At 43.4% G+C, this 25,956-nt stretch overlaps 1 protein-coding gene across 4 annotated transcripts in view; it reads left to right on the forward strand.

Annotated features, from left to right (window-relative positions):
• The window catches only part of Abl2 (ABL proto-oncogene 2, non-receptor tyrosine kinase), an 82,440-nt gene extending 63,670 nt beyond the window's left edge, over positions 1-18,770 (forward strand). The window contains exons 4-13 of one of the 4 annotated variants that reach the window (XM_028758267.1): positions 2,508-2,803; positions 6,572-6,844; positions 7,951-8,035; positions 8,702-8,879; positions 9,354-9,538; positions 10,460-10,612; positions 12,279-12,368; positions 16,011-16,187; positions 16,590-16,826; positions 17,139-18,770. In XM_028758267.1, the coding sequence (XP_028614100.1) occupies positions 2,508-2,803; positions 6,572-6,844; positions 7,951-8,035; positions 8,702-8,879; positions 9,354-9,538; positions 10,460-10,612; positions 12,279-12,368; positions 16,011-16,187; positions 16,590-16,826; positions 17,139-18,313 (2,849 nt within the window). In that variant the 3' untranslated portion in view covers positions 18,314-18,770. Of the gene's footprint in view, positions 1-2,507; positions 2,804-6,571; positions 6,845-7,950; positions 8,036-8,701; positions 8,880-9,353; positions 9,539-10,459; positions 10,613-12,278; positions 12,369-16,010; positions 16,188-16,589 lie in introns of all 4 variants that reach the window. The other 3 variants (XM_028758277.1, XM_028758250.1, XM_028758259.1) reach the window with 3 other exon arrangements.
• The last annotated feature ends 7,186 nt before the right edge of the window (positions 18,771-25,956 follow it).

The raw sequence follows: 25,956 nt of genomic DNA on the forward strand, positions 1-25,956 counted from the left end.
CAGGATTCCCTTTATATCATAATTGACAATGGGTTTTCAAAAACTCTGAAATACCTGATTTTTATATCAGGTTCTTATTAATAAAAAATATTATGCTCAAGCTTTGTTGTTGTTATAAATGAGGCAGGTGTTAGAATCAAAAGTGTTTGACATCATGCCTGCCTTTTTATATTTTTAAGAAGAAAAAAATATCCTTTAAAAGAACATAACACTTACTTTTGTTACTTTTCTGAAGGTGATAGCTTGCTTGAATTAAATAAAGAAAAATTTGAGGGCTAGAGCGATGCCTCCATGGTTAAGAGCACTTGCTGTGGCTGCAGAGGACCCTGGTCCAATCGTCAGCACCCAGTGGGGACCTGCACCATCTGATACACTCCTGTAGCTTCTTCAGGCACCACACACATACATGGTATACATACATTCATATAGCCAAAACATTTGTACACATGAGTTTTGTGTTGAACATATGGCCTCCATCTGCAATCCTAGCATTTTGAAATACTTGAAACAGAAACATGGTTGGCCAGAGTGGGCTAAAGTGAGTCTCTGTCCTGTACTGACAGGTTCAGTGTCTGTCTCCCTGTCCATCTCCATAGCAGTCAAGAGTTCCAGAGCAGAAAATTCTAACTAAAAAAAAAGTGTGTGTGTGTGTGTGTGTGTGTGTGTGTGTGTGTGTGTGTGTGTGTAAAAACCCTAGGGAGGTTTGAGCTCCATCCTGATTGTGATGGCCTGTATTAAGTAGTTCTGTTTAAGTGTTTAAGGAAGCAGCAGTGTATATAAACACATGTGCAGGCATGCACACATACACATATCTTGAGTTTCCTAGCAAGTTCTTGTGGACAAACAGTTAGTTACTGTGTACCTGCACATTTATGTAGATGTACCACCATACCAGAGACGCATGTCTTATTATGCATATGCAGTGTATAGTATGTACACATATGAGCTCCTACACAGACCTCTGGGTACTTTCATGTTTAGGTGTCTCAGTGAAATAATGGTAGAGAAGAGAAAGCCCACGTTATAATGAATAGTTCTGTAGGCCACAGGAGAAAGATAGATGGCTACCACAGTAAGGCTGAACTTTCCTCACCAGCCTTGGCCTGGTATTTCCTGTGCCCTGTACTACAGATTGGTGTGGCTTCCTTTTGGTCTGTAGCATTAATAGAAAAGCTCGTATCTCTCAGGAATAAGAGCATCAGGCACTACAGAGAGGCTTAGATGGACATTTGCTCTAGTCTGTGCTGCAGGTGTGGGACAGAGTGTATATTGAAGGCTACACCAGATGTTTCCAATTGTAATACAACACCAGGACATTCAAGCTGATAGAAAGATTCACCAAGTGATTGGAATTTTGGGTTCCAACTTTAGAGTTATTTTCTGTTTCCATAGACTAATTTTAGAGAAATGGCAAAGAGTGAGTCATTCTTTATGGGAAACAGGAAGAAACTGAGAAAATGGAACTTTTAAACCTTGAGTCCTGGAAACACTTGTACTTTAAGAGTCCTTGCCAGCCCCTCCTGCTCCTCTAAACCGTTGTCTTGCTTAAAACTCTTTGTTTAGTCTAAGGTCTGTACACTCTGCCCCACACCTGCAGCACAGACTAGAGCAAATGTTCATCCAAGGCCTCTCTGTAGCGCTTCACGCTCTTATTTCCGAGAGGTACGAGCTTTTCTATAGAATTGACACCCACTATATAATGCTAGAGAGCAAAAGGGAGCCACATAAGTCTGTAGTACAGGGCACTTAGTTTAGGAGGTGTTTGCTTACATTGATGGCTTTGTTGTCTTGATAGCATCTGAAAATTTAAGTAACTTTGTATTTCATATGTCCTGTTCATTAACAATGAATAATTAAGTATATATATATATCTGTGTGTAAATCTATTTTAAGTGAAAGTAAACTTTATTGTATTTTTTGAGGAGTAAGTACTATTCGGGTGTTCGTACATATCTGTTGTCCCGCATTCAGGACGCTGAATTAGGATCATGCGTCTGAGGCCAGCCAGTCTAGGCTATATGAGACTCACAGAAAAGGAAAAGGGTGGGAAGGTGGGCTGGCTCAGTAGTTAGTGTTTAGTGCTCTTTCAGAGGCCTGGAGTTCAGTTGTCAGTACCCATGTTGGGTACCTCACAACTGCCTGTGACTCCAGTTCCAGTGGACCCAACCCCTCCTTTGAGAGGACACACAGACACACACAGACACAAGTACTGTCATTTTCTATCTATTTGAGTAAACTCTGTATTCTAATTTAATACAATTCATAGTTTCCGGAAGACTTTTTAAGTGATATATAATCCTTCAAAAGCCCATACTAAGCTGTCAGAATCATTTTTTTGTTATGCTGCTGTGTTTTAAGGTACAAAGTAGAGATCAGTCAGGATGTTAGGAAGTAAGAGCCAGAGTTCTTAGTTCATTTTTCAGTGAATTTGAAGGTTGACACTACACTGCTTCAGTCTGACAGTCCTAACTTGTTTTCCTTCCTGTCTGTGATGATGTCATGGCTAGGTGAGAAGCTTCGAGTCCTTGGTTACAACCAGAATGGTGAGTGGAGTGAAGTTCGCTCCAAGAATGGACAGGGTTGGGTGCCAAGCAACTACATCACTCCAGTGAACAGCCTGGAGAAACACTCCTGGTACCACGGGCCTGTGTCCCGCAGCGCGGCCGAGTATCTCCTCAGCAGCCTAATCAATGGCAGTTTCCTGGTTCGAGAGAGTGAGAGCAGCCCTGGGCAGCTGTCCATCTCTCTCAGGTATGAGGGACGTGTGTATCACTACAGGATCAATACCACTGCAGACAGCAAGGTAAGACTTGTCAGCAACCTGTTCATGTGGACTGGCTCTTCAGTAGAAATGTATTGAACAGGGAAAAAAATATAAAATCGCTTTTATATCTGATATAAAATAAAGTATTGTCTAACTTTGTGAATTTGGGCTATTTAGCATATTAGAGCTTGCTTATTTCAAAACAACTCAGAAAATACAGGTTAAAAATTGTAGATAATTAAAGGTAAGCCATATTTGAAGTTGAGGAATGAAGGGATTTATACAAGTTAGCTGCTTTAATCATCAACACAAATACATACCAAGTACATAGAGAAGGTGTTAAAAGACAACCATAAGCCTTTGGAAGGAGACTTCCTGTCCAGTAGAAAGTTCACAGGGTGCGAGGACATTCGGAGGTGCTGTTCCTCATCAATGTGTAATAATGGCAAGAGATGGATTACCCAGTCAGTCTGAGGAGAGGGAATGTTCTACACTGATTGTTTAGGGATGGAGAGATGGAACACCGGCTGCTCTTGCAGAGACCTGGGTTTGATTTACAGCACCCACATGGTGACTCCCAACCATTTGCAACCCCAATTCTGGGAGATCCAGTGCTCTCTTCTGACCTCCATGGGCACCAGGTATATGTGTGGTGCACAAACATGTGGGTGAAACACTCATACATATAAAACAATAATAGTAATTACATTTGAAAACAAAATTAAACATAAATTATAAGGCCCGAACTTAAACCAGTTGTTCTATAGAATGGTCCATGAAGTTGAGCCCCTTTCCTCTCCCTCAGTAGGACATACAAAGTAGGAGGGACACATGGGCCTCAGAGCAGCCAGGGCTGCGGTGCTGGTGGAGGTGGTGGTGGAGGTGGTGGTGGTGGTGGAGGTGGTGGTGGAGGTGGTGGTGCAGATTTAGACTGGATCTCTTTGTGTACTCCTGTGTACTGGAACTTGCCATATAGACCATACATACAAATATGAGCTTATAGCAGTCATCCTGCCTGTCTTCAGAGTGCTGTGATTACGATGTGCACCGCCATATCTCCTTCACTTTGCCCTCTACTATTATATTTTTATTTACTTTTGATTTTTATTAATGTTGTATATAGAATATGTTGTGTGTGGGTAGGTTTGTGCATATTGGCGCAGTACCCACACAGGCCAGAAGAGGGCTTCAGATTCCCTAGAGCTGGAGCTGTGAGTTTCCTTGCATGGGTGCTGGAGACTGAACTCTTCAAGAGAATTGAACCACTAAGCCATTGCTTCACTCTCCTCCTTGTCTGTTATTAGGTCCACCTTGTGAGATTATTGTAAGGAGTCAGTGAAGCAATGTTTGTAAAGTATGAGAGCTGATTGGGCACAGGAAGTATTTTATTAGCTCCCCCCATCCCTGTAATCACTGTATAAACATAATGTATTGTCTGTGGCCCAAGTGAGTAGGATTGGTGTATGTGATGTAAGAAGAGATGCAGCCGTTATTAGTTGAGGTTTTGTTTTTGGTTGGTTGTTTTTTTTTGTTTTTGTTTTGTTTTGTTTGCTTGTTTGTCTCTATGACAAATATCAGAGAGAAACAGTGAAGAAACATGTATTTTTACTCCTGGTTTCAAAGAGTTTAGTCTACTACCAGTAGTCTGTTAGTTTAGTCTGTTACCTGTAGGCTGTAGTCATGCAGACCATCATGGTGGGGTCCTGTGGTAGAGCAGAGCTGCTCACTCCATAGCACAGAAAGGGGTCAGGAGAAGAAGCTGACTGGCTGAACCCACAGCTGAAGGCCAGATCTTTAGCATAAGTCTTTTGGGGGACACTTTGCATCTACTCCCTAACACACAACAAAAATGAGCACACAGTCTGTGCTGAGATGTCAGACTGTGCAAGAACATTGATTCACAGCAACAGTATTTATGGTAGCCTCAAAGTAGAAGCACCAAGCGGCATAATTGACTAATAAATTATGGTGTATTGTTAAAATAGAATCTGCTACAGAAACAAAAATAAACATGACGCACACAAGTCCATAGGAAGCTGTGGCCTACTATCTGTCTATTCATTTCTGAATTTTCTGAAGCTACTTTGTGTTTCTAAGCAGATCTAAGTAGTTGCTACAGAAACTATATATAGCCCCAAGCCTAAGATACCTGTTTTCCATCCCTGTTCAGAGAATTTTTCTGCCCTTTCCTATAGATCAGTTTCCTATACATAAGGTTGACCGATAGATTAGTATTCGCCAGAGAATTGTGTGAAGAGGAGTGTGGGAGTGCTCACTAACAGCTCTACTAGCTCTGCTGGAGTTAGATAGTGGGGGTCGGTTAGTGAGCCCTGTAAGTGTCCCGGAAGCTACTGAATTGTATACCTTAAAATACTGAATTTTATAGCATGTGAATTATAGATTAATACAGAGAACTGGCAGAAAGCAGACACTAGACAACACATACCGTATGATTTCCTTTACACGCAGTTTAGAGAGAACTAGTCCCACTTGCTGGAAGTACACAGAGTGAAAACCTTCACAGCAGTGAACAGCTGCCCAGGACTCGCTGTTGGTGATGCTGCCACTCTTGCTGTGGCTGATGCTTATTGGGGGAGTTTATTTTGTGAAAGACCACATTCTCCACTTATGAATTATGTACACTTAATATATAAAGATACAACTTTTCACTTGTTTGTTATAAACAATTGTTTGTTTATTTAAACAGCCTGAGCACGATGGCATGTACCCTAGAGACCTAGCAGTCATGAAACTGAGGCAAGAAGAGCACGAGTTTGAGACCAGACTGGGTTATACAGAGGAACACTGTAAATTAATTAGTCAGTTAATTAAAAATAAGTCATACTCCCTTAGATGATAAAGTCAAAGATTGCTATCTTATTTTACACTGATAACTAATTGTCACAAATTAGCAAGCATCTTTTTAATAACTATGAAATTCAATTATGTCTCTTTTTAACGGCCTAGACATTTTAAAAGGGTGTTATAAAAATAAATACAATTTATAATTATGTGATATTAAATCAAAATTATACCCATATTAACCTTGCAATATCTAAATTAGTGGCTGTCAATTTATGTTCTGAGTGGATTGTGACATCATACTTTATTAGCTTAGAAGGCACATCCAGATTGCCTATTTAATCACTTCTCTCAGGGTTGTATGAACTCTTGTTTGTAGCCGTGTCTAGCTTTAGCTCAAGCTGACCTGAAACGCTTGGTGTTCCTCCTCCAGTGTCTTTGGAGTGCTGGCTACACAGTCTACAGTACTGATGCTTAAAATCGTTTTGAGAACTAGTGTGCCTGATGTCCCTGCAGCCACGTTGGACATTCTCATTCAAGGCTAGTTAGAGCAGGAAGAATGGGTGATTAAAATGGATGATTAAAATGAGATTAAGCCATTTCCCTTGCCCTAAGCACTAACACTTACTTTACCTTAATTATGATAACTTCCTGGGGCACTAGTAGCACAAGCATGCAGCCTGTAATCCTTGTGTATTGTAGATGGAGGTCATGTCAGGAGTTCAAGGCCAGCCAGGGCTACGTAATGGAAACCCCCCCTCCCCCAATCTCAAAAACAAACAAGTCAGGCCAGGAACAGTGGTACACATATTTAATATGAACTCTCTGAAGGCAGAGGCAGGTTGATCTATAGGAGTTCAAGGACACCCAGGACTACATAGTTAAGACCCTGTCTAAAAAAAGAAGCCAATCTCTTTCCTGCTGTCTCGTGTCCCCATGGCAGTGAAGCGCTTGCTTGTAAACATGGCTCTCTTCTCCAGCTGCTGACCATTCTTTGCTCACCAGGTGTACGTGACTGCTGAGAGCCGCTTTAACACCTTGGCGGAGCTTGTTCACCACCACTCCACAGTTGCTGATGGGCTAGTGACCACGCTACACTACCCAGCACCTAAGTGCAACAAGCCAACCGTCTATGGTGTGTCTCCTATCCATGACAAGTGGGAAATGGAGCGAACAGATATCACCATGAAGCACAAACTTGGGGGCGGTCAGTATGGAGAGGTTTATGTTGGTGTCTGGAAGAAATACAGCCTCACAGTTGCTGTGAAAACCCTAAAGGTAGGTTGCTGAGAGCTAAGCTTCCAGGCATCTTTGTGTGTGTGCTGAATCACTTGGAAAGATCAGTGTGCCCTTCTTCCACTTTGGAACACTTCCCACCCACTGGTGCCAAACACTTCAGCAAATGGTGGTGATTAACTTAGTGCCTGTGCTGACAGTGCAGGGGCAGATTATTCACTGCAGTGCAACCCACGTGGGAAAAGGCTTGTCTCTGGAGACTGTTGATCGGGAGTTCAGTGAGAATTTAGAAGCAAATTATAAGTTCTGTTGAGAACAACCTCTGCTGGACAGAATTCTTCCTGCGCAGTCTACAGCATCACAAGCTCCCTGTTCTGGTCTCTATCCCTCTACCTTCTGTTTTTCCCTTCCTCCTTATAATTAGAGACGCCCTTTTCAGTTAACGTAGACATGACAGGGTCTCTCTCACAGAAGCCCTTTCTCTGATCCTACTGTCTCTTTTTTAAGTGCCCTGCTATAAAACCAGAGTTGCCACTCCCTGTGGACTTTCCTGTGAGCTGTCACAGGTAGTAGTCAGCCCTGTTTACTAAGTATACTCTGAATGTGAAGGAAGCAGTAAGGCTTTGCAGATGTGCTTTGTTCTTTAAGAACCATGGGCTCTAATCAGACGATCAAACACTAACCTACCAGAAACTCACTCTCAGTCCCCTCTGTTGTAGTTGTTAAGATGAAGTTGTTGAATTTTGCTTCCTTGTTTATTTTTACTCCAGTGTCTGACACTGGATAAATTTAAGGACATTATTCTTAGTTGTTCTTCTATAGAGCATATTAGATTGTAGCAAAATTTCTTAAGGTAATATGCTAAAATACTCAAATGATCTTTTACTCTAAAAAATCTGTATATGGGTGTTTTACCTGCATTAAAGTTCAGCATCAGAGTCCTGAAACTGCAGATGAGTGTGCACTGCCATATGGGTGCTGGGGACCAAACCCAGGCTCTGTACAAGAGCAGCAAGTGCTCTTAACTACTGATCCATGCCTCTAGCCACCTCTTCTTTGGTAGATGAAGTAGGCATGTGAGTTGACGTAAAGGAAAGCTCTGACCTCCTTGTTGTCTTTCTTATGCTGCCTTCTCTTCCCTTTAACAGGAAGATACCATGGAGGTAGAGGAGTTTCTGAAGGAAGCTGCAGTGATGAAGGAAATCAAGCATCCTAATTTAGTACAACTGTTAGGTGAGAACCCCAACCATAGATTTCACAGGTCCACACTCCTGTCCCGGCCTCCTATTATCTTCAGATCATGGTTTTTCAGATTGTTTTGTTTTGTTGTTCTATTTTGCTTTAGCACTGTGGTAGAAATGCTAGATGTAAATTGACTGTGGTAAATGTTAGTTTGAACTAGGGGTAGCCCAGTAATAGAACATTTAGCTATAAGCATCAAGTCTTAGGCTTAGTCCTAAACACAGACACACACACAGACACACACACACACATACACACACACACCAGCCATTTTCTTTGAATGCTCAAATTAAGCTGAGCTATCCCAATATGCTATCTGCCTATATTAGCGAAATCTTTAACTATGAAAACCATTATTTTACAAAGCACAAGTAGAGGCAGGTGGTCTGTTTCACCGCAAGTGAAGTGGTGTTACTTATATTAACATAGGCTGCACACAGTTGCAGGGAGATGTGGGCACATACAAAACTCAGTCGTCTTATCGCTTGTCAGGTCAATATAAGAGACTACTGTGCTTCAGAGGCAGATGCTGAAAAGGTCTGTGCTGCTTCAGAGAACAGTACAGCAGAAACAGGCACCCTAACCAACCTGTTTCTCAGTTGTTGTAGTATTTATTTCATAGAATGTGGTGAAGATTATCACATTGTTCTTGATCAGGTGTGTGTACCCTGGAGCCGCCGTTTTACATTGTGACTGAGTACATGCCATATGGGAATCTGCTTGACTATCTCCGGGAGTGCAGCCGTGAGGAGGTGACTGCCGTTGTTCTGCTTTACATGGCCACTCAGATCTCCTCCGCCATGGAGTATTTGGAGAAGAAGAACTTTATCCATAGGTGAGTGAGTGAGCCTCGCTGTGGCCTCTGACCAGTCACAAGGCCATCCTGTTTGACTTAAGGTGAAGCGAAAAGAAAGTCTTAGCTGTTACAGCCTCAAACCAGAAAGCTGTTTGACATCCAAGGTCCCTTTGCTTCACCTAGTGGCCAGATTTTTAAAGTAATATTTGTCTTAAGTTGGGAGTGTGTGGGTTTTTTATTTTTGTTTTTTGTTGTTTTAAGCTTTTAGGAAGGGTTCTATTGCTAACCTGTGAAATTTAGGGTATTGTTCTTAAAAATAGGAATTCATTTTTCCAGCACCTGTAGGTATTCAGTGCATGGTACAAATTAGTAAGTTTCTACCATGTTGGTGATTATCAAAAGTATTCCAGTGTTAGTATTTCCTTACCAACTATGCTTGCAGCAGAGAACCAAGACATGTAGTCCACACCCATCTTACTCTCAGCAGGAATAACGCAGGGTTCTTTCCCATAGAGATCTCGCTGCACGGAACTGCCTAGTGGGAGAGAACCATGTGGTGAAAGTGGCTGACTTTGGTTTAAGTAGACTGATGACTGGAGACACCTACACTGCCCATGCTGGAGCCAAATTCCCTATTAAATGGACAGCGCCTGAGAGTCTGGCCTACAATACCTTCTCAATTAAATCTGACGTTTGGGGTGAGGTTGACATAATTTCTTATATGCGTTGTGTTATTTCCTTTGTATATGCTCTTAATCTTTTTTTTTTTTCTTTTTCTTTTTTAAACATTAGCTATGGCTACCCTGGTACAGTTCTTGAGACTCCAGCCTCCTTAGTGCTAGGACCACAGATAATTTTCTTAGTTCTTCAGAAATTTTAGTATGCCTAATAATAATAATAATAATAATAATAATAATAATAATAATAAGTTGAGGAGACTGAGATGGAAGAGACTTGGGAATTTGGAATGAGGCCAGCCTGGGCTACTTAACAAGTTGAAGGCCAACTTGAGCCACATAGGTTGGGGTACAGTGTAGTGGTAGGGTACATGTCTGGAGGTACAAGCCACTGTGTCAATCCCAGGGGTGAGGAGTAGGCACAAGGGAAAAACTGTAATTGCTACAGTTGGGGTATGGTAGTGGATGCCTGGAGTTCCAGCATGCTGGGTGCTCAGATCCTTTGAGTCCATGAGTTTGAGACCTGCCTGGACAGTATGACAAGACTACGAGAACAACAACTAAGGAGCTCGGCCTGGTGGCGCAGGCAGGCCTCTGATCTCAGCACTCAGAGAGTGAAGGAGAAGGAGTCGGGTGCAGAGGACGGCCTGGGCTATGTAGTAAGTTCTAGGCCATCCTGGACTGTGTAAGAGCTGTCACAGCAGCCTTTACTCTCTAAGGCTTGTCATGTGAGACTTTTCTCATTTCCAGAGTTCTCTAATAGTGAATGTGCCTCATAAGGTCAGATAACATAACATTTCATTTAGAATCGTCCTTGTCTTGGATCTAATTTCTACTGCCCTGAGAAGTAGAGACTAATTAGAGAGACTCAGTAGACCAAATTAGTATAGAAATTTGGACTTGGGGCCAAATAGAAATATATTTTTTAATTCCTTTACGCAGCTTTTGGAGTACTGTTATGGGAAATTGCTACGTATGGAATGTCACCATATCCAGGTATTGACCTATCTCAAGTCTATGACCTACTGGAAAAAGGATATCGAATGGAACAGCCTGAGGGATGCCCCCCTAAAGTGTATGAACTTATGAGAGCATGTAAGTGTTTTTGCATGTTTGAGCTTTCAAAACGGACCAGCAACAGGATGGTTAATGAAGTGGGCACCATTTCTGCTCTCAGCCTGTCAGACGGATCTAGTCTTGTTAACAGTTAGAGAGCTTGTCATTGACAGGCCAGTTGGCATAATGCATGCTGTACCACTGAGTCCTAATGGAATCCTAAGAATCGTTGTCTGTGGCCCAATATAGCGCCAGTTTCTCAAAAACATAGGTAGATTCAGACAATACGAAGTTGGGTTTGCATAGTATGTTTGAAAGATGGCTGCTTTTACCTAGGTATGAATGGTTACTAAAGACTGATTGTTAAGTAACCTCTGCTAGGCTGGAAAACCTGCCTGAGTCCACATCCCTAGTAACCACATGAGATGCCTGTCTCAGCTGCACGTGCCTGTAACCCCAGTATCAGGATCTCAGAAGATCCCAGGAACTCACTGACCAGCCAGCACACGTAGCTGAAGGGGCCAGCTTCTGGTTTAGAGGAGACCCTAGGTCAAGGGAATAAAGCATGAAACAGTAGAGAAAAATGTCCTGTCTTTTCCTCTTTGGCTTCTACATGCCTTACACACAGGAGTCTTCCATATCTTTGCTACACAAGTAAAAACCAAACAGTAATCTCTGATGAGTGTGGCCAGCGCCATCAGGTTGCTTAGAGATGACGTGTAGGAGTGAGTGGGAGTGGCGTGTGCTGGGCTCATTCCTGTGTCTTACTGTAGTCACTTGTTTCTCAGGCTACCCTTTATCAAGTGTTAGCTTTGCAGTTTCCTGATAGCTTGTTAAACTTCTGAATTTATAACTCGATTTTTAGGAACCTGGGTTGGGGGGGGCAGCTCTCATCATGAACTCCGAGCTGCCTGGAACTCACTGAGTCCAGCAAACTGGCCTGATCTCAGAGATCCGCCTGCCTCTGCCTCCCGAGTGCTGGGATTAAGGATGTGTGCAGCCATTCCCAGCTAGTTCATCTTTCAAATGACTTTATTTACTTAGTTATGGGGAGAGTTATGTGCACTCACACACACATACACGATGCAGTATTAGTATAGAAATCAAGAAAAATTTTGATAAGTAACTAATTTATTCCACCAGTGAAACCCAATTTGAGTTGTCAGGCTTGGTGGTGAGCACTTGCCAGCCCTGTAGTTCTCTCTTCTCTTCTCTTCTCTTCTCTTCTCTTCTCTTCTCTTCTCTTCTCTTCTCTTCTCTTCTCTTCTCGCTTTTTCTTTTCCTTCTTCTTTTTCTTTTGAGACAGGGTTTCTCTGTGTAGCCCTGGCTGTCCTGGAATTCACACTGTAGACCAGAATGGACTCAAGCTCAGAGATCCAGCTGTTTTTGCCTCCTGAGTGCTGGGAGTAAATCCATGCACCACCACCACCACTCTGTGGTTAGTTCACTTCTAATAGAGAAAAACTTGCTATCTTCAAATTTTTCTCTCCATCCTGTCCTCATTTTTGTAGTCGTAGGAATGGGAACAAAGGATAAATAGGACCAGCACTAGGAGAGGGCGCTCACGGCTCCCAAGGCTGGAGCTGAGAGCTACCACTCATCCCACAGTTCATGTACATACTGTAGCCCTGCTAGGGACATGCCTGGCATGCTGCCACTGGGGATAAGTCCCTCAAGGAGGCTTTTAAGTTCTCTTCTGCTGCAGGCTGGAAGTGGAGCCCGGCTGACAGGCCCTCATTTGCTGAAACCCATCAAGCTTTTGAAACAATGTTCCATGACTCCAGCATCTCTGAAGGTGAGTCTTGGGCCAGGGGAGAGACTACTAGTGGCCAGGTGCAGGATGGTAATGGTAATTTCAAATATGGGAAGCTCCCACAGGTGTTGACAGCTGAAAGATATTGACTTGACTTTTGGCCTTTCTTATTCTTTCTTTCTTTTTTTTTCCTTTTTTTTTTTTTTGGTTTTTCAAGACAGGGTTTCTCTGTATAGCTCTGGCTGTCCTGGAACTCACTTTGTAGACCAGGCTGGCCTTGAACTCAGAAATCCGCCTGCCTCTGCCTCCCAAGTGCTGGGATTAAAGGTGTGCGCCACCACTGCCCGGCAGCCTTTCTGATCCTCATGTTACTACTTTTTAATACCTTTTTAGTTCTGAGTTTTCCTATATCAAATTTCATACTGAAATTATATTTTGATTTGAAATTTACTCAGTCTCAACAAAGAAAATAACTTCAGTAATTCTTAAAGAACACAATACAACGAAGATTAAAAAGTAAGTGTGAAAATATTCTAGGCAGTGGAGAGATGGCTCAGCACTAGCAGAGGGTCATACCAGAATTCAGTTCCCACCATCCATTCTGGGCAACTCACAAATACCTGTGACTCTGGCTCTAGAGCAACAGGTCTCAACCTGTGGGTCACAACCCATTTGAGGATCAAATAACCCTTTCACAGGTGTCGAATATCAGATATTTAAATTTCAGTTCATAATAGTAGCAAAGTTACAGTTATGAAGTAGCAATGAAATAATTTTGAAGTTGATGGTCACCACAGTATTGAGGAATTATATTAAAGAGTTGCAGTTTTAGGGAGGTTGAAACTCTGGTCTGGAGGTTCCCGAGCCTCTTCTGGCCTCTGTGGGCGCCTGGATTCATGTATATGAAGTCACGCTTGCATACACATATATACACATGATGATTTAAAGTCAGTCTTTTAAAAATATATTCTAACTCTAAACCACATCTAAGGCAAGACCAACACACACACACACACACACACACACACACACACACACACGGTATCATAAAATTCCATTTCTAGAAATATAAACAGTATAACTAAGATTTATGTAGACAGATATGATGTCTGAGTATAGTTTATAATACTGAAAAAAGTAGGAACAACTTAAGCGTCTAACAAACTTTTAATTATATAAACATAACTAAATACTTATATCTTTAGGTATATTAGGTTATCAATAGAGATGAACTTGTCCTTACTCAAGAAATGGGTACATGGATACATGCAGGAAGAATAGATGGGCACACGAAGGAAGTCTGTGGGCACACACAGGAAGTCTATGGGCACACACAGGAAGCTGCTTGCTTTTGTATGTAGTGTTCTGGAGATACCATGATCAGGTTGTAGAGGCACACCAGTTATCTCAGTAGTCATGGAGGCAGGAAGAGCTCAAGTTCAAGGCTGTCCTGAGGCAGATTATGAGACTAAAAAGCTCATCATCTGCCTTTTGTGGTAAGGAGCGAGACTCTGTTCGTGGAGTCTAAGAATACAGAATTCTTAGTTTCATTTGCCTATATTAGATGCTGTGACATAGTTCTGAAGATTTGTTTTGTTTTTTTGTTTTTGTTTTATTTTTTACATATTTTTCCTTCCCTTCATAATTAAGTAGAATTGGTATTTTAATTTCAAGCTTTAAAATGTTAGAAGAAGAAATCAAGGGATTTGGGCTTTGTCTTCTTCTAGTGATTTATCACAAGATGGTAAGAGAGGGAAAATGGAAGTACAGTATTGACATTTCTACAAAAGTATATCCTGCCCTCCCTCAAGTCCCCCCCCACTGACATACACATATACAACACATATACATAAATATATACATAAACATACACATGAATGAGTGCAATTACAATCCATCAAGTGGTAACAGCTGTGTACAATTTAATTGATTGTTTCACTTCTGTTTCGAAATAAAGAGTAAAGTGTATTTTTTTTTTAAAGATTTATTTATTTATTATATATGAATACACTGTAGCTGTCTTCAGACACACCAGAAGAGGGCATCAGATCTCATTACAGATGGTTGTGAGCCACCATGTGGTTGCTGGGATTTGAACTCAGGACCTCTGGAAGTGCAGTCAGTGCTCTTAACCACTGAGCCATCTCTCCAGCCCGTAAAGTGTATTTTTGCCTCAGTAAAAGCCACACAGCTCATGGCTGAGTTAAATAAAGTGAGTGCTGTAGTGCTGTTTTCATAATTGGGTGTTGGTTGGTTGGGGTTTTTTTGTTGGTGTTTTGTTTTTTGTTGTTGTTGGTTTTTGTTTTTTTTTTTGAGTTTAGAGTTTTGCTTTAGTTTTGGTACTCAGGCGTGAACCTAAAGTCTCTGAGTGTGAGACCAACACCTGAGTGACATCCCAGCTCAACAACAAGGCTCTTGTTTTTCCTGTTGTAGTTGGTTAGTTGTGCGTGCGCGTGTGTGTGTGTGTGTGTGTGTGTGTGTGTGTGTGTGTGAGAGAGAGAGAGAGAGAGAGAGAGAGAGAGAGAGAGAGAGAAAATTTTTTCACTTGAATGCAATGGAATAAATTTATATTACTCACCTTTTTAGTGAAAAATAGAAATCTGTACTGACATGAGTCCCTCTTATTCAGCACTTAGTGAGGTTATCCAAATACCCAGTGAGCACATGAAGCCATGTGCAAACATCTTTGCCAGCAGGAAGTACAGATTAAACATGAGACTCCCGTGACATGGCTGCCAGAATGAGCAGAAGTAAAGTTACATGCCCTGTAGAATAACAACCTCCAATTTTGACAAGCATGCCTAGTAAGTAACCAGCACGTTTACACACTGGTGACGTGGGTGCCACATTAACATGTGCTGTTAGATTGGAAGGAGCCTGATGAAGATCAGTGTGCACCTCGTGACCTATCCATTCATACCAGTTATGTACACAGAAGTCCGTGAGTCACGGAACAAGTCCTCACTACATGTGTGTAGTAACTCAAACTGGAAACATCCTACATAAACACCAAGAGGAGGACAAATGAATTCTGGTAGTCTCATACATCAGCATACTTCGTGGCAATGAGAAAGAGATCCTGCCACATCCAATAACATATATATCTGTAGAAATAATAGTGAGCAAAAGAAGTTGTCCATTAGCGTCTATCTGGGGCTGGAAGGGAGTTCAGTTAGTGAAGTGTTTGGCATTCTGCTCAGATGCTCCGTGGATTCAGATCCCCAGCACCCATGTACAAAGAAAGCTCTGCATGACAGCACATACCTGTGGGAGATGGAAACAGGAGCTCCCTGCTGCTTGCTGGCTAGCCAGTCTAGCTGAAACGGAGCTCTAGGCTGGTGGAGACCCATCCTTAAAGGGTGAGGTGGAGAGAGAGCAAGTGGGGAAGACACCTGGCATCGGCCTCTGACCTCTGACCTCTGTGTGTGCGCCTGTATACACATAAGCCTTTAGACGCTGCTTTCATTTTTTAATGTTTTATATAATTTATTTTTGTTATTTTCAAGATTGCAGTTTTCTGAGACTGGTCTCCTATTTCTGAGCTGAAACTATAGCACAGACTGTGTACCCAGCTGCATTTGACCTTCAGCAGTCTGCTCTCCATTTTTCTCTTTTCAGTTGTATGCCTTGGCCTCTGTCTTAAGATTGTCTATTTTTTTTTACCAGACTTTGTCTTTCTTACAGAGGTAGCTGAGGAGCTTGGGAGAACCGCCTCCTCATCATCATCTGTGGTTCCATACCTGCCTCGATTACCGCTACTTCCTTCCAAGACGAGGACCCTGAAGAAGCAGGGGGAGAACAAAGAGAACCTAGATGGGGGCCTTGATGTCTCCAAGAGCCTGGCCTCCAGCTCAGCACCAGGTAGGAGGGGTCAGAGCGGAAAAGGTACCCACTGAAGAGCCAGGGACCAGGATGCTTCCGGGCCTTGGGCCTGCACTGCCAATGTGGGCAGTCCTATCTAGCTCCATATAATCTGTTACCAGTTCTGTATTTTTAGTCCCTGGCTCCCAGGTAGTTACTTAGATGGGTGATGACATACACCTGTATTCTAGAGAAGGGATGAGCACAGAACAAACCAGCAGGTGTCACCACTAATGTACACATCACAGTTGGAACACTAGTCACTGAATCAGTGATTTATCTGTCAATTTCCTGAGTAGTGCCAACATCTGACATTTTATAAATGCAGACAGAACTTTCTAATTTAGTCATACTAACTGATTCACCTCTTGTCTTTCCTGTTATTGATTGGCCGTTTCTCAGCAGGGTTCATTAGAAGCACACAGGCCTCCAGTGGGTCCCCAGCTCTGCCTCGAAAGCAAAGAGATAAGTCACCCAGCAGCCTCTTAGAAGATGCCAAAGAGACATGCTTCACTAGGGATAGGAAGGGAGGCTTCTTCAGCTCCTTCATGAAAAAGAGAAACGCCCCCACGCCCCCTAAGCGCAGCAGCTCCTTTCGAGAAATGGAGAATCAGCCCCACAAGAAATATGAACTCACGGGTAACTTCTCACCTGTTGCTTCTCTACAGCATGCTGATGGGTTCTCTTTCACTCCCGGCCAGCAAGAGTCGAATCTGGTGCCAGCCAAGTGCTATGGGGGGAGCTTTGCACAGAGGAACCTCTGTGGTGATGATGACAGTGGTGGGGGTGGGGGCAGTGGCACTGCTGGGGGTGGGTGGTCTGGTATCACAGGCTTCTTTACACCTCGCTTAATCAAAAAGACACTGGGCTTGCGAGCAGGTAAACCGGCAGCCAGTGATGACACTTCCAAGCCTTTTCCAAGGTCAAACTCTACATCTTCCATGTCCTCAGGGCTTCCAGAGCAGGATAGGATGGCAATGACCCTTCCCAGGAACTGCCAGAGGTCCAAACTCCAGCTGGAAAGGACAGTGTCCACCTCTTCTCAACCAGAAGAGAATGTGGACAGGGCTAATGACATGCTTCCAAAAAAATCTGAGGAAGGTGCTGCTCCAGCCAGGGAGAGACCAAAAGCCAAACTATTGCCCAGAGGAGCCACGGCTCCTCCCCTGAGAGCCCCCGATCCAGCCGTCACAGAGAGTGACTCTCCAGGGCTAGGGGCGGCTGGAGTGGCAGCTGTCCCCAAAGGCAAGGAAAGGAATGGTGGGACGCGACTTGGAGTCGCTGGAGTCCCAGAGGATGGGGAGCAGCCAGGCTGGTCTTCTCCAGCCAAGGCTGTAGCTGTCCTCCCAACCACTCACAACCACAAAGTGCCAGTCCTTATCTCACCCACTCTGAAACACACTCCAGCTGATGTGCAGCTCATTGGCACAGACTCTCAGGGGAACAAATTCAAGCTCTTATCTGAGCATCAGGTCACATCCTCTGGAGACAAGGACCGACCCCGACGGGTAAAACCAAAGTGTGCCCCACCCCCACCACCAGTAATGAGACTACTACAGCATCCGTCCACATGCTCAGAACCCGAGGAAGAGCCAACTGCCCCACCTGCAGGACAGCACACTCCAGAAACCCAGGAGGGAGGAAAAAAGGCAGCTCCAGGCCCAGTGCCCAGTAGTGGGAAACCTGGGAGGCCAGTCATGCCTCCACCTCAAGTGCCTTTGCCCACATCTTCCATCTCACCAGCCAAAATGGCCAATGGCACAGCAGGTACTAAGGTGGCCCTGAGAAAAACCAAACAGGCAGCTGAGAAAATCTCAGCTGACAAAATCAGCAAAGAGGCCCTGCTGGAGTGTGCCGACCTACTGTCCAATGCAATCACGGAACCTGTGCCCAATAGCCAACTGGTAGACACTGGGCACCAGCTGCTCGACTACTGCTCAGGGTATGTGGACTGCATCCCTCAGACTCGCAACAAATTTGCCTTCCGAGAGGCTGTGAGCAAACTGGAACTTAGCTTACAGGAGCTGCAGGTATCTTCCACAGCTGCTGGTGTGCCTGGGACAAACCCTGTCCTTAATAACTTATTGTCATGTGTACAGGAAATTAGCGATGTGGTGCAGAGGTAGCCATTGTCAGCCTAGTGGGGAAATGCACACATTCTGAGGGGAGAGGGAAAGGGACTCGTTTTCCTGTGTTCTCGTTCTCAAACAGTGAAAGACTGATACTTGAGTGTGTTTATGTGAAGTACCTCAGATCCCTGAGTTCTCACGTTTACAGGTTCATCTCAAAACAGCAGAAAGGAAATCACATAAGTAGATAAAAAGTCAGTTTGGAGGAGCAGGGCAATGTGGACAGAGTTGGAAACTGCACCGGAAAATAAGGGAGCATCATGTATATGTCATAGAAACGCCCAGCCGTCCCTCCCTGTCTGGTGTGGCCTGAGGTCTCCATTGGGCTGCTCTCAGTTGTGCTGTACCACGAAACAGGCCTTGACCTGGCAGGTCCTGGGGGCTATCACGTTTCAGTTCACTCTGCAGATCTGGGTAACATGAGAAAGCAATGTGAAGGATGTAGCAGGAGGTGTTTTATTCAAGGCCAGTAGAATTGACTGTTGGTCTTGCTTCCATGGTCATCGCTGTTGTAGCAAGAACTGCAAATTAGATGACCGGAGTGATCAACTGGGAAGCATGGCCCTTTCCATCTGCTTTGCCCTGTTTACCATGGGTGTGTCAGTTGGTGCAGGAAGTCCAGAATGCAGGGTAAGTTTGGTCAGGTGGACCTGCAAGCTCTCGTGCTGGTTAGCAGTCACTTCTCCCACTCTTCTGGCATGCTGCTTGCTAATAGGCCAGTATCCACCTGCTGCTTGTTGGTGGCTCTCTGTTAGCCATGGGCATAGGGGTGGTCTTAGTTCTCTGTCCTTTGCCGGGCAGTCTGTCTTCCTTCATTCCTAGCAGCATACCCGGCATTACCCAGCATCAGTGTTGAAAACAGTGCTCACTGCAGGTTCTCATATGCCCCCAAACACTGACATACTGACCACTCCAGCAGCTATACGTATTCTTTAGTCCATTACAACACCAAGCAGGTACAGTACCTTCTTGAAACTGTGGCTGGCCTGGGGACCTGAGACTGAGCTTGTTCAATTCACATGCTGCTTATACCTTTCCCTCCTTAAACCCATCTGGGTGGACGTAAGGGAAGCCGTTTTCACTGAGGGCTTGCCTCCACAGCGTTTCTCACGTTCTTTTTTTTTGTTCACATACCCCTAACCCCTTGTTGCACTTGGAGTTTGTGTTGGAAATATGCTTTATTTATTTTCTCCTTTCATCTCTATTTTAAGAGTGCATAATAGAAGGAGTGGGTTATTTTCAGGGAGCACCAATTAGGCCCAGAAACCTAAGGTTTAACCTGAGAATCGATTTTGCCCTTGAAAATTGGGCATTTCCCTTCCCTAATTACAATAGAGTAACATGGAATAGAACAGGTTAACATTACTGATGTTTTTGGTGTTGGGTCTAATTCCAGTTACTGATTTTTTTTTTAACTTTGTGAACACCCCTTTCATTCTTCAAAGAGAACCAATACAAAATATAGTGATTTTTCTTTTTCCAAAGGAATATTAATGTAGGAAGATGGGAATTGAGCACTAAGCAGTGTTTTCTTCCTGACTCATTGATCTGCTGTCAAGTTGCTGCCCTGTCTTCTGATCTATTAATTGAAGGCAATAGCCCACATTCTCCAGAGTGTCTTGCAGACGTAATCTACCACTCTCGCTGAGAGCCTCTCTGGGAAGCTCTTTACTTAATGTTGGGTCGTTGGGTCGCTTTTCATTCTCTTTGCTGAATCACAAATAAACTTTTGAACTGCTGTTCTTACAGAATGGGGCCAGAATCCTAAGGGGAAACTATTTCAAGTTGCATATGGCATCCTTGACCAAGGAAGAAATTTAGTTTTCAATTAGAAAAAGGAAATCTGGATGCCGGTCACTGCTGCTCCAGAGAAGCTCAGGGTAAGAGGAGGCTTGGGATGAAGGAGGCAGCCCTGCAGTGGTAGTGTGTTCCCACAGCTGCAGCCAGGCAGCTAGGTTTCAGGTTAATGCCCTGGAATCACTGAAGAGAATTCCCCCACCTTGTTGGCCGCTATTCTCCACATGGGATGTACCTATAAACTTGAATTTATTCTAGCAGTTAGCTTTGTACGGTGGGGACGAGGAAGTGAAAACTTGAGGGGATTATTAAAGCTGCTTAGCATAAATCTCTGCCGTGCCGCCGCAGTGGGATGTCTTAAGGGATGGTGGTGGTTTTGAGTTTGGGTCTCGTCTTTTGTTTGTTTGTTGTTGGTTTTCCCTTCAGAGTTCTGAAAATAGGCTTGGAGAAACACTACTGAGTCCCTTGGCTGTCTGCTTTTCTTATTCTGAGGTACTGAGTCAAGGCCATGTCTCACTCAAGCATCTGCCCTGCTCACAGCGGGTCATCCCCGAGTCCCTGAGTTGAATTGACTTCTCTCCACACTGTTATGAGTAACATTAAGTGTTGTAGCACGTTCTTTCCACATGAAGCATGAACTGTGTACTTTTCAGGGATTGAGGCCTCAGGCTACAGAGGCACTGTCAACTTGCTGTGGAAGAATTATTTAGGTTTATTTTTTGTCTGCCTGCAAAGGACCAGCTTAGAAAAAGAAAAAAAAAACCACCTTAAAAGGTTTGAATCTAAAGCAGAGAAAACTGCTTTTAGAAACTAACAATGTGATTAATTATATATCCTAAAAATAAAGCAGAGAGCAAGAGAAAAGGCTCTTGTGGTTGGTTCTGGCTACTCCTAAAGCCATGTGACCTTTGCAGATCTTTGCGTTGCCTCGGCTTGATTACTTCATACACAGGTCTTGTGATTCCAGTTGAATTTCCCACCTTCAAATGCAGTGTTTTGTATTGAATATATCCTAGTTATGCTTTATGGGAAGCTTTTTTTTTTTTTAAGCTTTGGGTACAATTATATTGTACATTTTCAGGTGAATCCCATCATAATATCCAGAGAGAGAGAGACCTTAAAATTGGCCTTTTGTATAAGATGTATTTTGCAGTGAGATGGACTGAATGGAACATGGTACACCAAGCTTTGATCTGGCATGTAAGAAACTGATTGGGTCATTTTCAAGATGGCCTTTGAAAAAGTCATCATAGTGGATTGGAGACTAGTTTCTGGCCTCATTTTAAGGTTTCATTTAAAAATATTCCTACTTAAATCCTACTTAAAGTCCTCCTTAGTTGACAATTGGCTAGTAAAATCATTTCCTGCTAATGAAGACAGTGGTTTTTAAGCTTGGGGTACAGCGTTACCGATAGCATGAGGTGATGTTTATAGGATATAGCTGAGGTGCCTGGTACAGTGACTATTCCATGGATGTTAACTGCTAGTATCAACTCCTAACCCAGGAGTTTAAAAACCTCGAGAGGTTTTTAAAGGAAAACTGATGAATTAGCCGCACTTTGTTGGAATTCCTGATGGGATGAGAGACTAGCTAGTGTGCTTCCCAAGATCTTCTCCAGGTTTCAAACACTCAACACTGTCTGAACACTGTACAGAAGAGGAGACGGGAGAGGACAGTTGTCACCAGTCCATATCTTGGAGCAGTTAATGGCAGAGCTGAGGCTAGAATTCAGGAGTCCTGACATTGGCATCTCTGCACAACCTGCTGCCTTGTGAGATGCTCAGCTAGACAATCAGTATACGTGGTGCTGCATGCTTCTAAAGCACAGATTCCGGCAGGCCCTGGCCAGGAAGGGCTTGGATGTTTGGTAATGGCAGTGTAGCTGGACAAGCCTTTAGTAGTACTCTGCTCTGAAGAGAACTTAGCACTGTTCTTCTAGACCTCAGGCACACATAGAGATCTGCACTTTGTAGTTGAAGAATACCAGCTTGGGTTGTTTAAAAACAAAAAGGAAAAAGATTGAAAAACGTAACTAGTCCTACACTCCTTTTTGTTAAAAAAGAAATGTGTTCAGTGTCATTTTAATGCGTGTGAGGTAGTGTATCTGAAAGCACCTTAAGAAATGGAATGCATTCAGCTGTCAAGCTGGATTATGAATGTCTGTAGAGGATGAGCAGACCTGGGCCTGCAGCTAGAGACTCCCCACCTCTGTAGCCTGTTACAGACGTACATACAAAACTGCTGAATGAGCATGTGAAGATACAGCCCATGCTTGCTAATAGTTCAGAGCTGAACACTTTAAGAAAATTAGGGGCCAATTTTTTGGTTTAATTCTCATCTTTAAGAAGTAGTCGTCAAGTGGTGGCATGTAATCCAGTAGTAAAGAAGCTAAGGCAAGAGAATTTCAGGTTCTAGACCAGCCTCGGCTACAGAATGAGACTCAAAGGAGGAATAGATTACTACTCCATTTGGAGCCCTTGATTGGGAGATGAAGGCCCTCTTCCTCTTGAGCAGTCATCTACTGCATGGTCAGCTCTTGGTGTCCTTCCTGTGGTAGGAGCACACTCATTTCCTGTTCATGTTGACACTTGCTTTTTAAAACTAATGTCTTGGGGAGGGGGGAGTGTTGGGGGTAGAAGACTGATGTACTTGAGGAATTTCTAGAATTTTCTACCAGTTATAAATCCCATTGACATTTATCATCACTCCTTAAAAAAAAAAAAACAGTCGCTGAGCTTAACTCACCTATTAGATTATCATGTATTCAGGTAAATCATGTGGCAGCAACTCACATATAGCTACACTCTAGTCTGTCCCCTCCCCCACCTCCCATAATTTTCTACCTTTACTAGTGATGCCTTTTTCATTAGGCTGTATTTTCAGGGGAGTTGGTATAGGGTTGACGGAGTCATCTTTCTTTCTGTTCTCAGTGATCTGTGTCATCGCCTTGCATGCATTAACTTGCTTCATCTGATTCTGGCATACATCTTTATGCCCTCAGCATCTACTATGGCCAGAATTTTCTATATTTCTTGTCAGCTGCTTTAGCTTTGTCAAGCTGGGTGCCTAGTTCTTTAAGAATGCCTGTTTCTGTTTGGATTTTGTAGGCATGCAGAGGCCTAGAGCAAGGCAGTTCCAAGAAAACCTGTGCAGACTGACTGAGGCAGCCTCAGGGTTCCTTTGGCTCTCCTGCTGCCGTTACCTCTGAGGCAGAGAGACGAGACCTTGGGATGGTCCTAAAATTTGGTCTACTCCTAAGTCTTGTGCATAGAGTCGCAGTTTTCCAGCTTAGGAGTCAGTAGTGCTTGGAGTAGTGGTTCCTGTCCCCTGTGCGGATCAGCACAACACAGTGACCCCACTTCAGTGCTATTGCCTGTGATCCTGCTACTGAGGAGGCTGGCTCAGCTCACCCTACTCCCTTGCATGTGTTTGTGTTCCATCTTTACTGTGTGATGATAACTCTGTTTTTGGACTAGCTCCCTAGGTGCCCCAGGAGGACCCTGGATGAGGTCTGGGCAGTTGATCTTGATTAGAAACTGACAGAACTCATCCTCAGAGATTTGTACCATCAAAGATGAGCTCCTGCATATTGCTGGGAGAAACACTTGCCTGCTGGGCTGGTGAGCATAACTGTTGAACTAGATAGAGCTCAAAGTCTCTGTTGGTTCAGACTCTTCACTCATCTCCTCTCCGCACACTGGCAGATTGCTGCCGTATTTTCTCAATCCTGTGTGATATGCTGAGGGAAGGAGACCCTTCTGGACCATCCTCTGCCTCCACACACACTTGCTTTGCTCCATGTACATGTATAAATCTGAGACCGTTTACCCTCCTAGATAATAATATTCTTTATTTCCCTGGTACCAATAAACAAGAACATAGCAGAATCCTGTTAGCCAGAGAGGACAGGAGAGAGGCACACTGACTGGAGCTGCAAAGCTGCCATCTAAAGATAAAGTATGTCCACTTGTTCTCGGACCATAGCATCTTGAGAAGGATAGAGCTGTTGTGGAGTCCTGAGTTACTCCACTGTTTTCCAGAGCATGGACCCTTAACCCTTTAGGACATGGAGGAGGCATTGTCAAATGCTAACAAGATAGCAAAAGGAAATATGGAGAGTTCTGTGGGTGGAGCTTGCTTTCTTAGGTTTGTTTCTGAGTTCCTGAATTGCAGTTTAACATCTTGTTTTTAGCAGCCATATAATTTAGGACTAGTGGGACTTCATAAAAATTTCATACACCTAGGTTCCTAATTTTCAGCAGATATAAAGTGACACATCTCTTGTTGAGTCAGAGGATACTGCAGGGGCTGTAGTGCTCCAGGACCATTAGTTCCCACATTATCTTTGATATTCTTAAGACCTGTGCTGTGTTGTGAATGACGAGAGTGCCACAGGTCAGGGCCACAGGCATGTGCGCTCTCAATCTCCAGGGCCAGCTTCCAGCTCCACTTGAACTCCATCCTGAGAACCATGGGCTGGGACCTTGAGAAATGACCTTTAGGAAAATGAGGATTCAGAAGCCAAGGGAAGGTGAGTTGTTCCCTGCAGCTCCTTATCCCCTCTCTCTGAGGGCAGAGGCAGTGGCTGGTGAGCGCACTGCACACACAAACCCCTTCCTTGTGGACCCCCACTTCCTCTCCTTTGCAATCTGATTCTTTAATGACTATCAGTGGAGCTGCCACACACACACACACACACACACACACACACACACACACACTTTGTGTTTGCTTGATAAAAGTAAATTTGAACATTTTGTGGTGGTTAATAGAGCTTTGTCCTAAAACTTGCTAATTAAATTAGCTAATTAACTTGCTAATTTAAAACTCTAATGTTTATACCAAAGGTTACACTGCAGGTGTAGGTGGTACACAGAGGGTGACACCCACAGTGGGCACTGTGGGCACTGCTAAGGGGACACAATGCCCAGTGAGACCATATGGGATTTTACTAAAACATGTCAGTCATGAGTCACACTACCACTGTTGTCAAGTATTTGTTCTTAATTGTTATTGTAATATATTTTCAATTGTTTTTCTAATTTAATTCTCTCACTCTGTTGTCTGACTGTGAACTGCTAACAGTGTTAAAAACTTGATGTAAATGAATGAAGCCCCTGGCAAGGACTGCTTCCTGCCATGTCTCACAAGGTTTGCAAGTTGTGTTTTGTTTTAAATAAAAGTTGAAATATTTTATAGGCAAAGTGGGCTTGAGTTGGAGTATTTCTCCCAGGATTTTAACTGACAGGGAAGCTAAGCAGATCTTTTTAGTAGATGACTGTAAAGTCCAGAGGAGGATTAGATTAGTAAGCATCCCTCTGTAACATGCTTTCTGGAGTATGAGCTGTGGTGATTCTAGAATGAATCCCCATTCTAGAATGAGTATTGGACATATGGTACCTTCTAGAGCCTGGGATGGCAGACATCAGTATGTCTGAGTGTGTGTAATGCGAAGGACTACACACAGATATTTAATTCTCTGAACATCCATTCTGAACACAACTGCAAATATGTTCTTAACGTATTTTGAGACAGGAATTAAAATAAGTATAGACCCTCCAAGAGAACATTCTTCTTATTCAAAATTACCTTTTTTTTTTCATGCTTTAGAGACAGTGTCTCATGTATCCTTCCCAAGGTGGTCTCAAACTTGCCATGCAACAAAAGATGACCTGAAACTTAGGAGTCCCCTGCTGGGGTTATTGTTGTACACCATGACACTGTTTATATGAGTGCTGGCAATTGAACCCAAGGCATCATCCATAATAAGCAAGCTCTTTTAACAACTGAACTACATTCCCAGGTCCCAATACATTTTTGACGTGTCCGTACACATCCATTG

Source organism: Grammomys surdaster, unplaced genomic scaffold (genome assembly GCF_004785775.1).
Source record: "Grammomys surdaster isolate TR1022 unplaced genomic scaffold, NIH_TR_1.0 130, whole genome shotgun sequence".
NCBI classification, from domain to species: Eukaryota; Metazoa; Chordata; class Mammalia; order Rodentia; family Muridae; genus Grammomys; species Grammomys surdaster.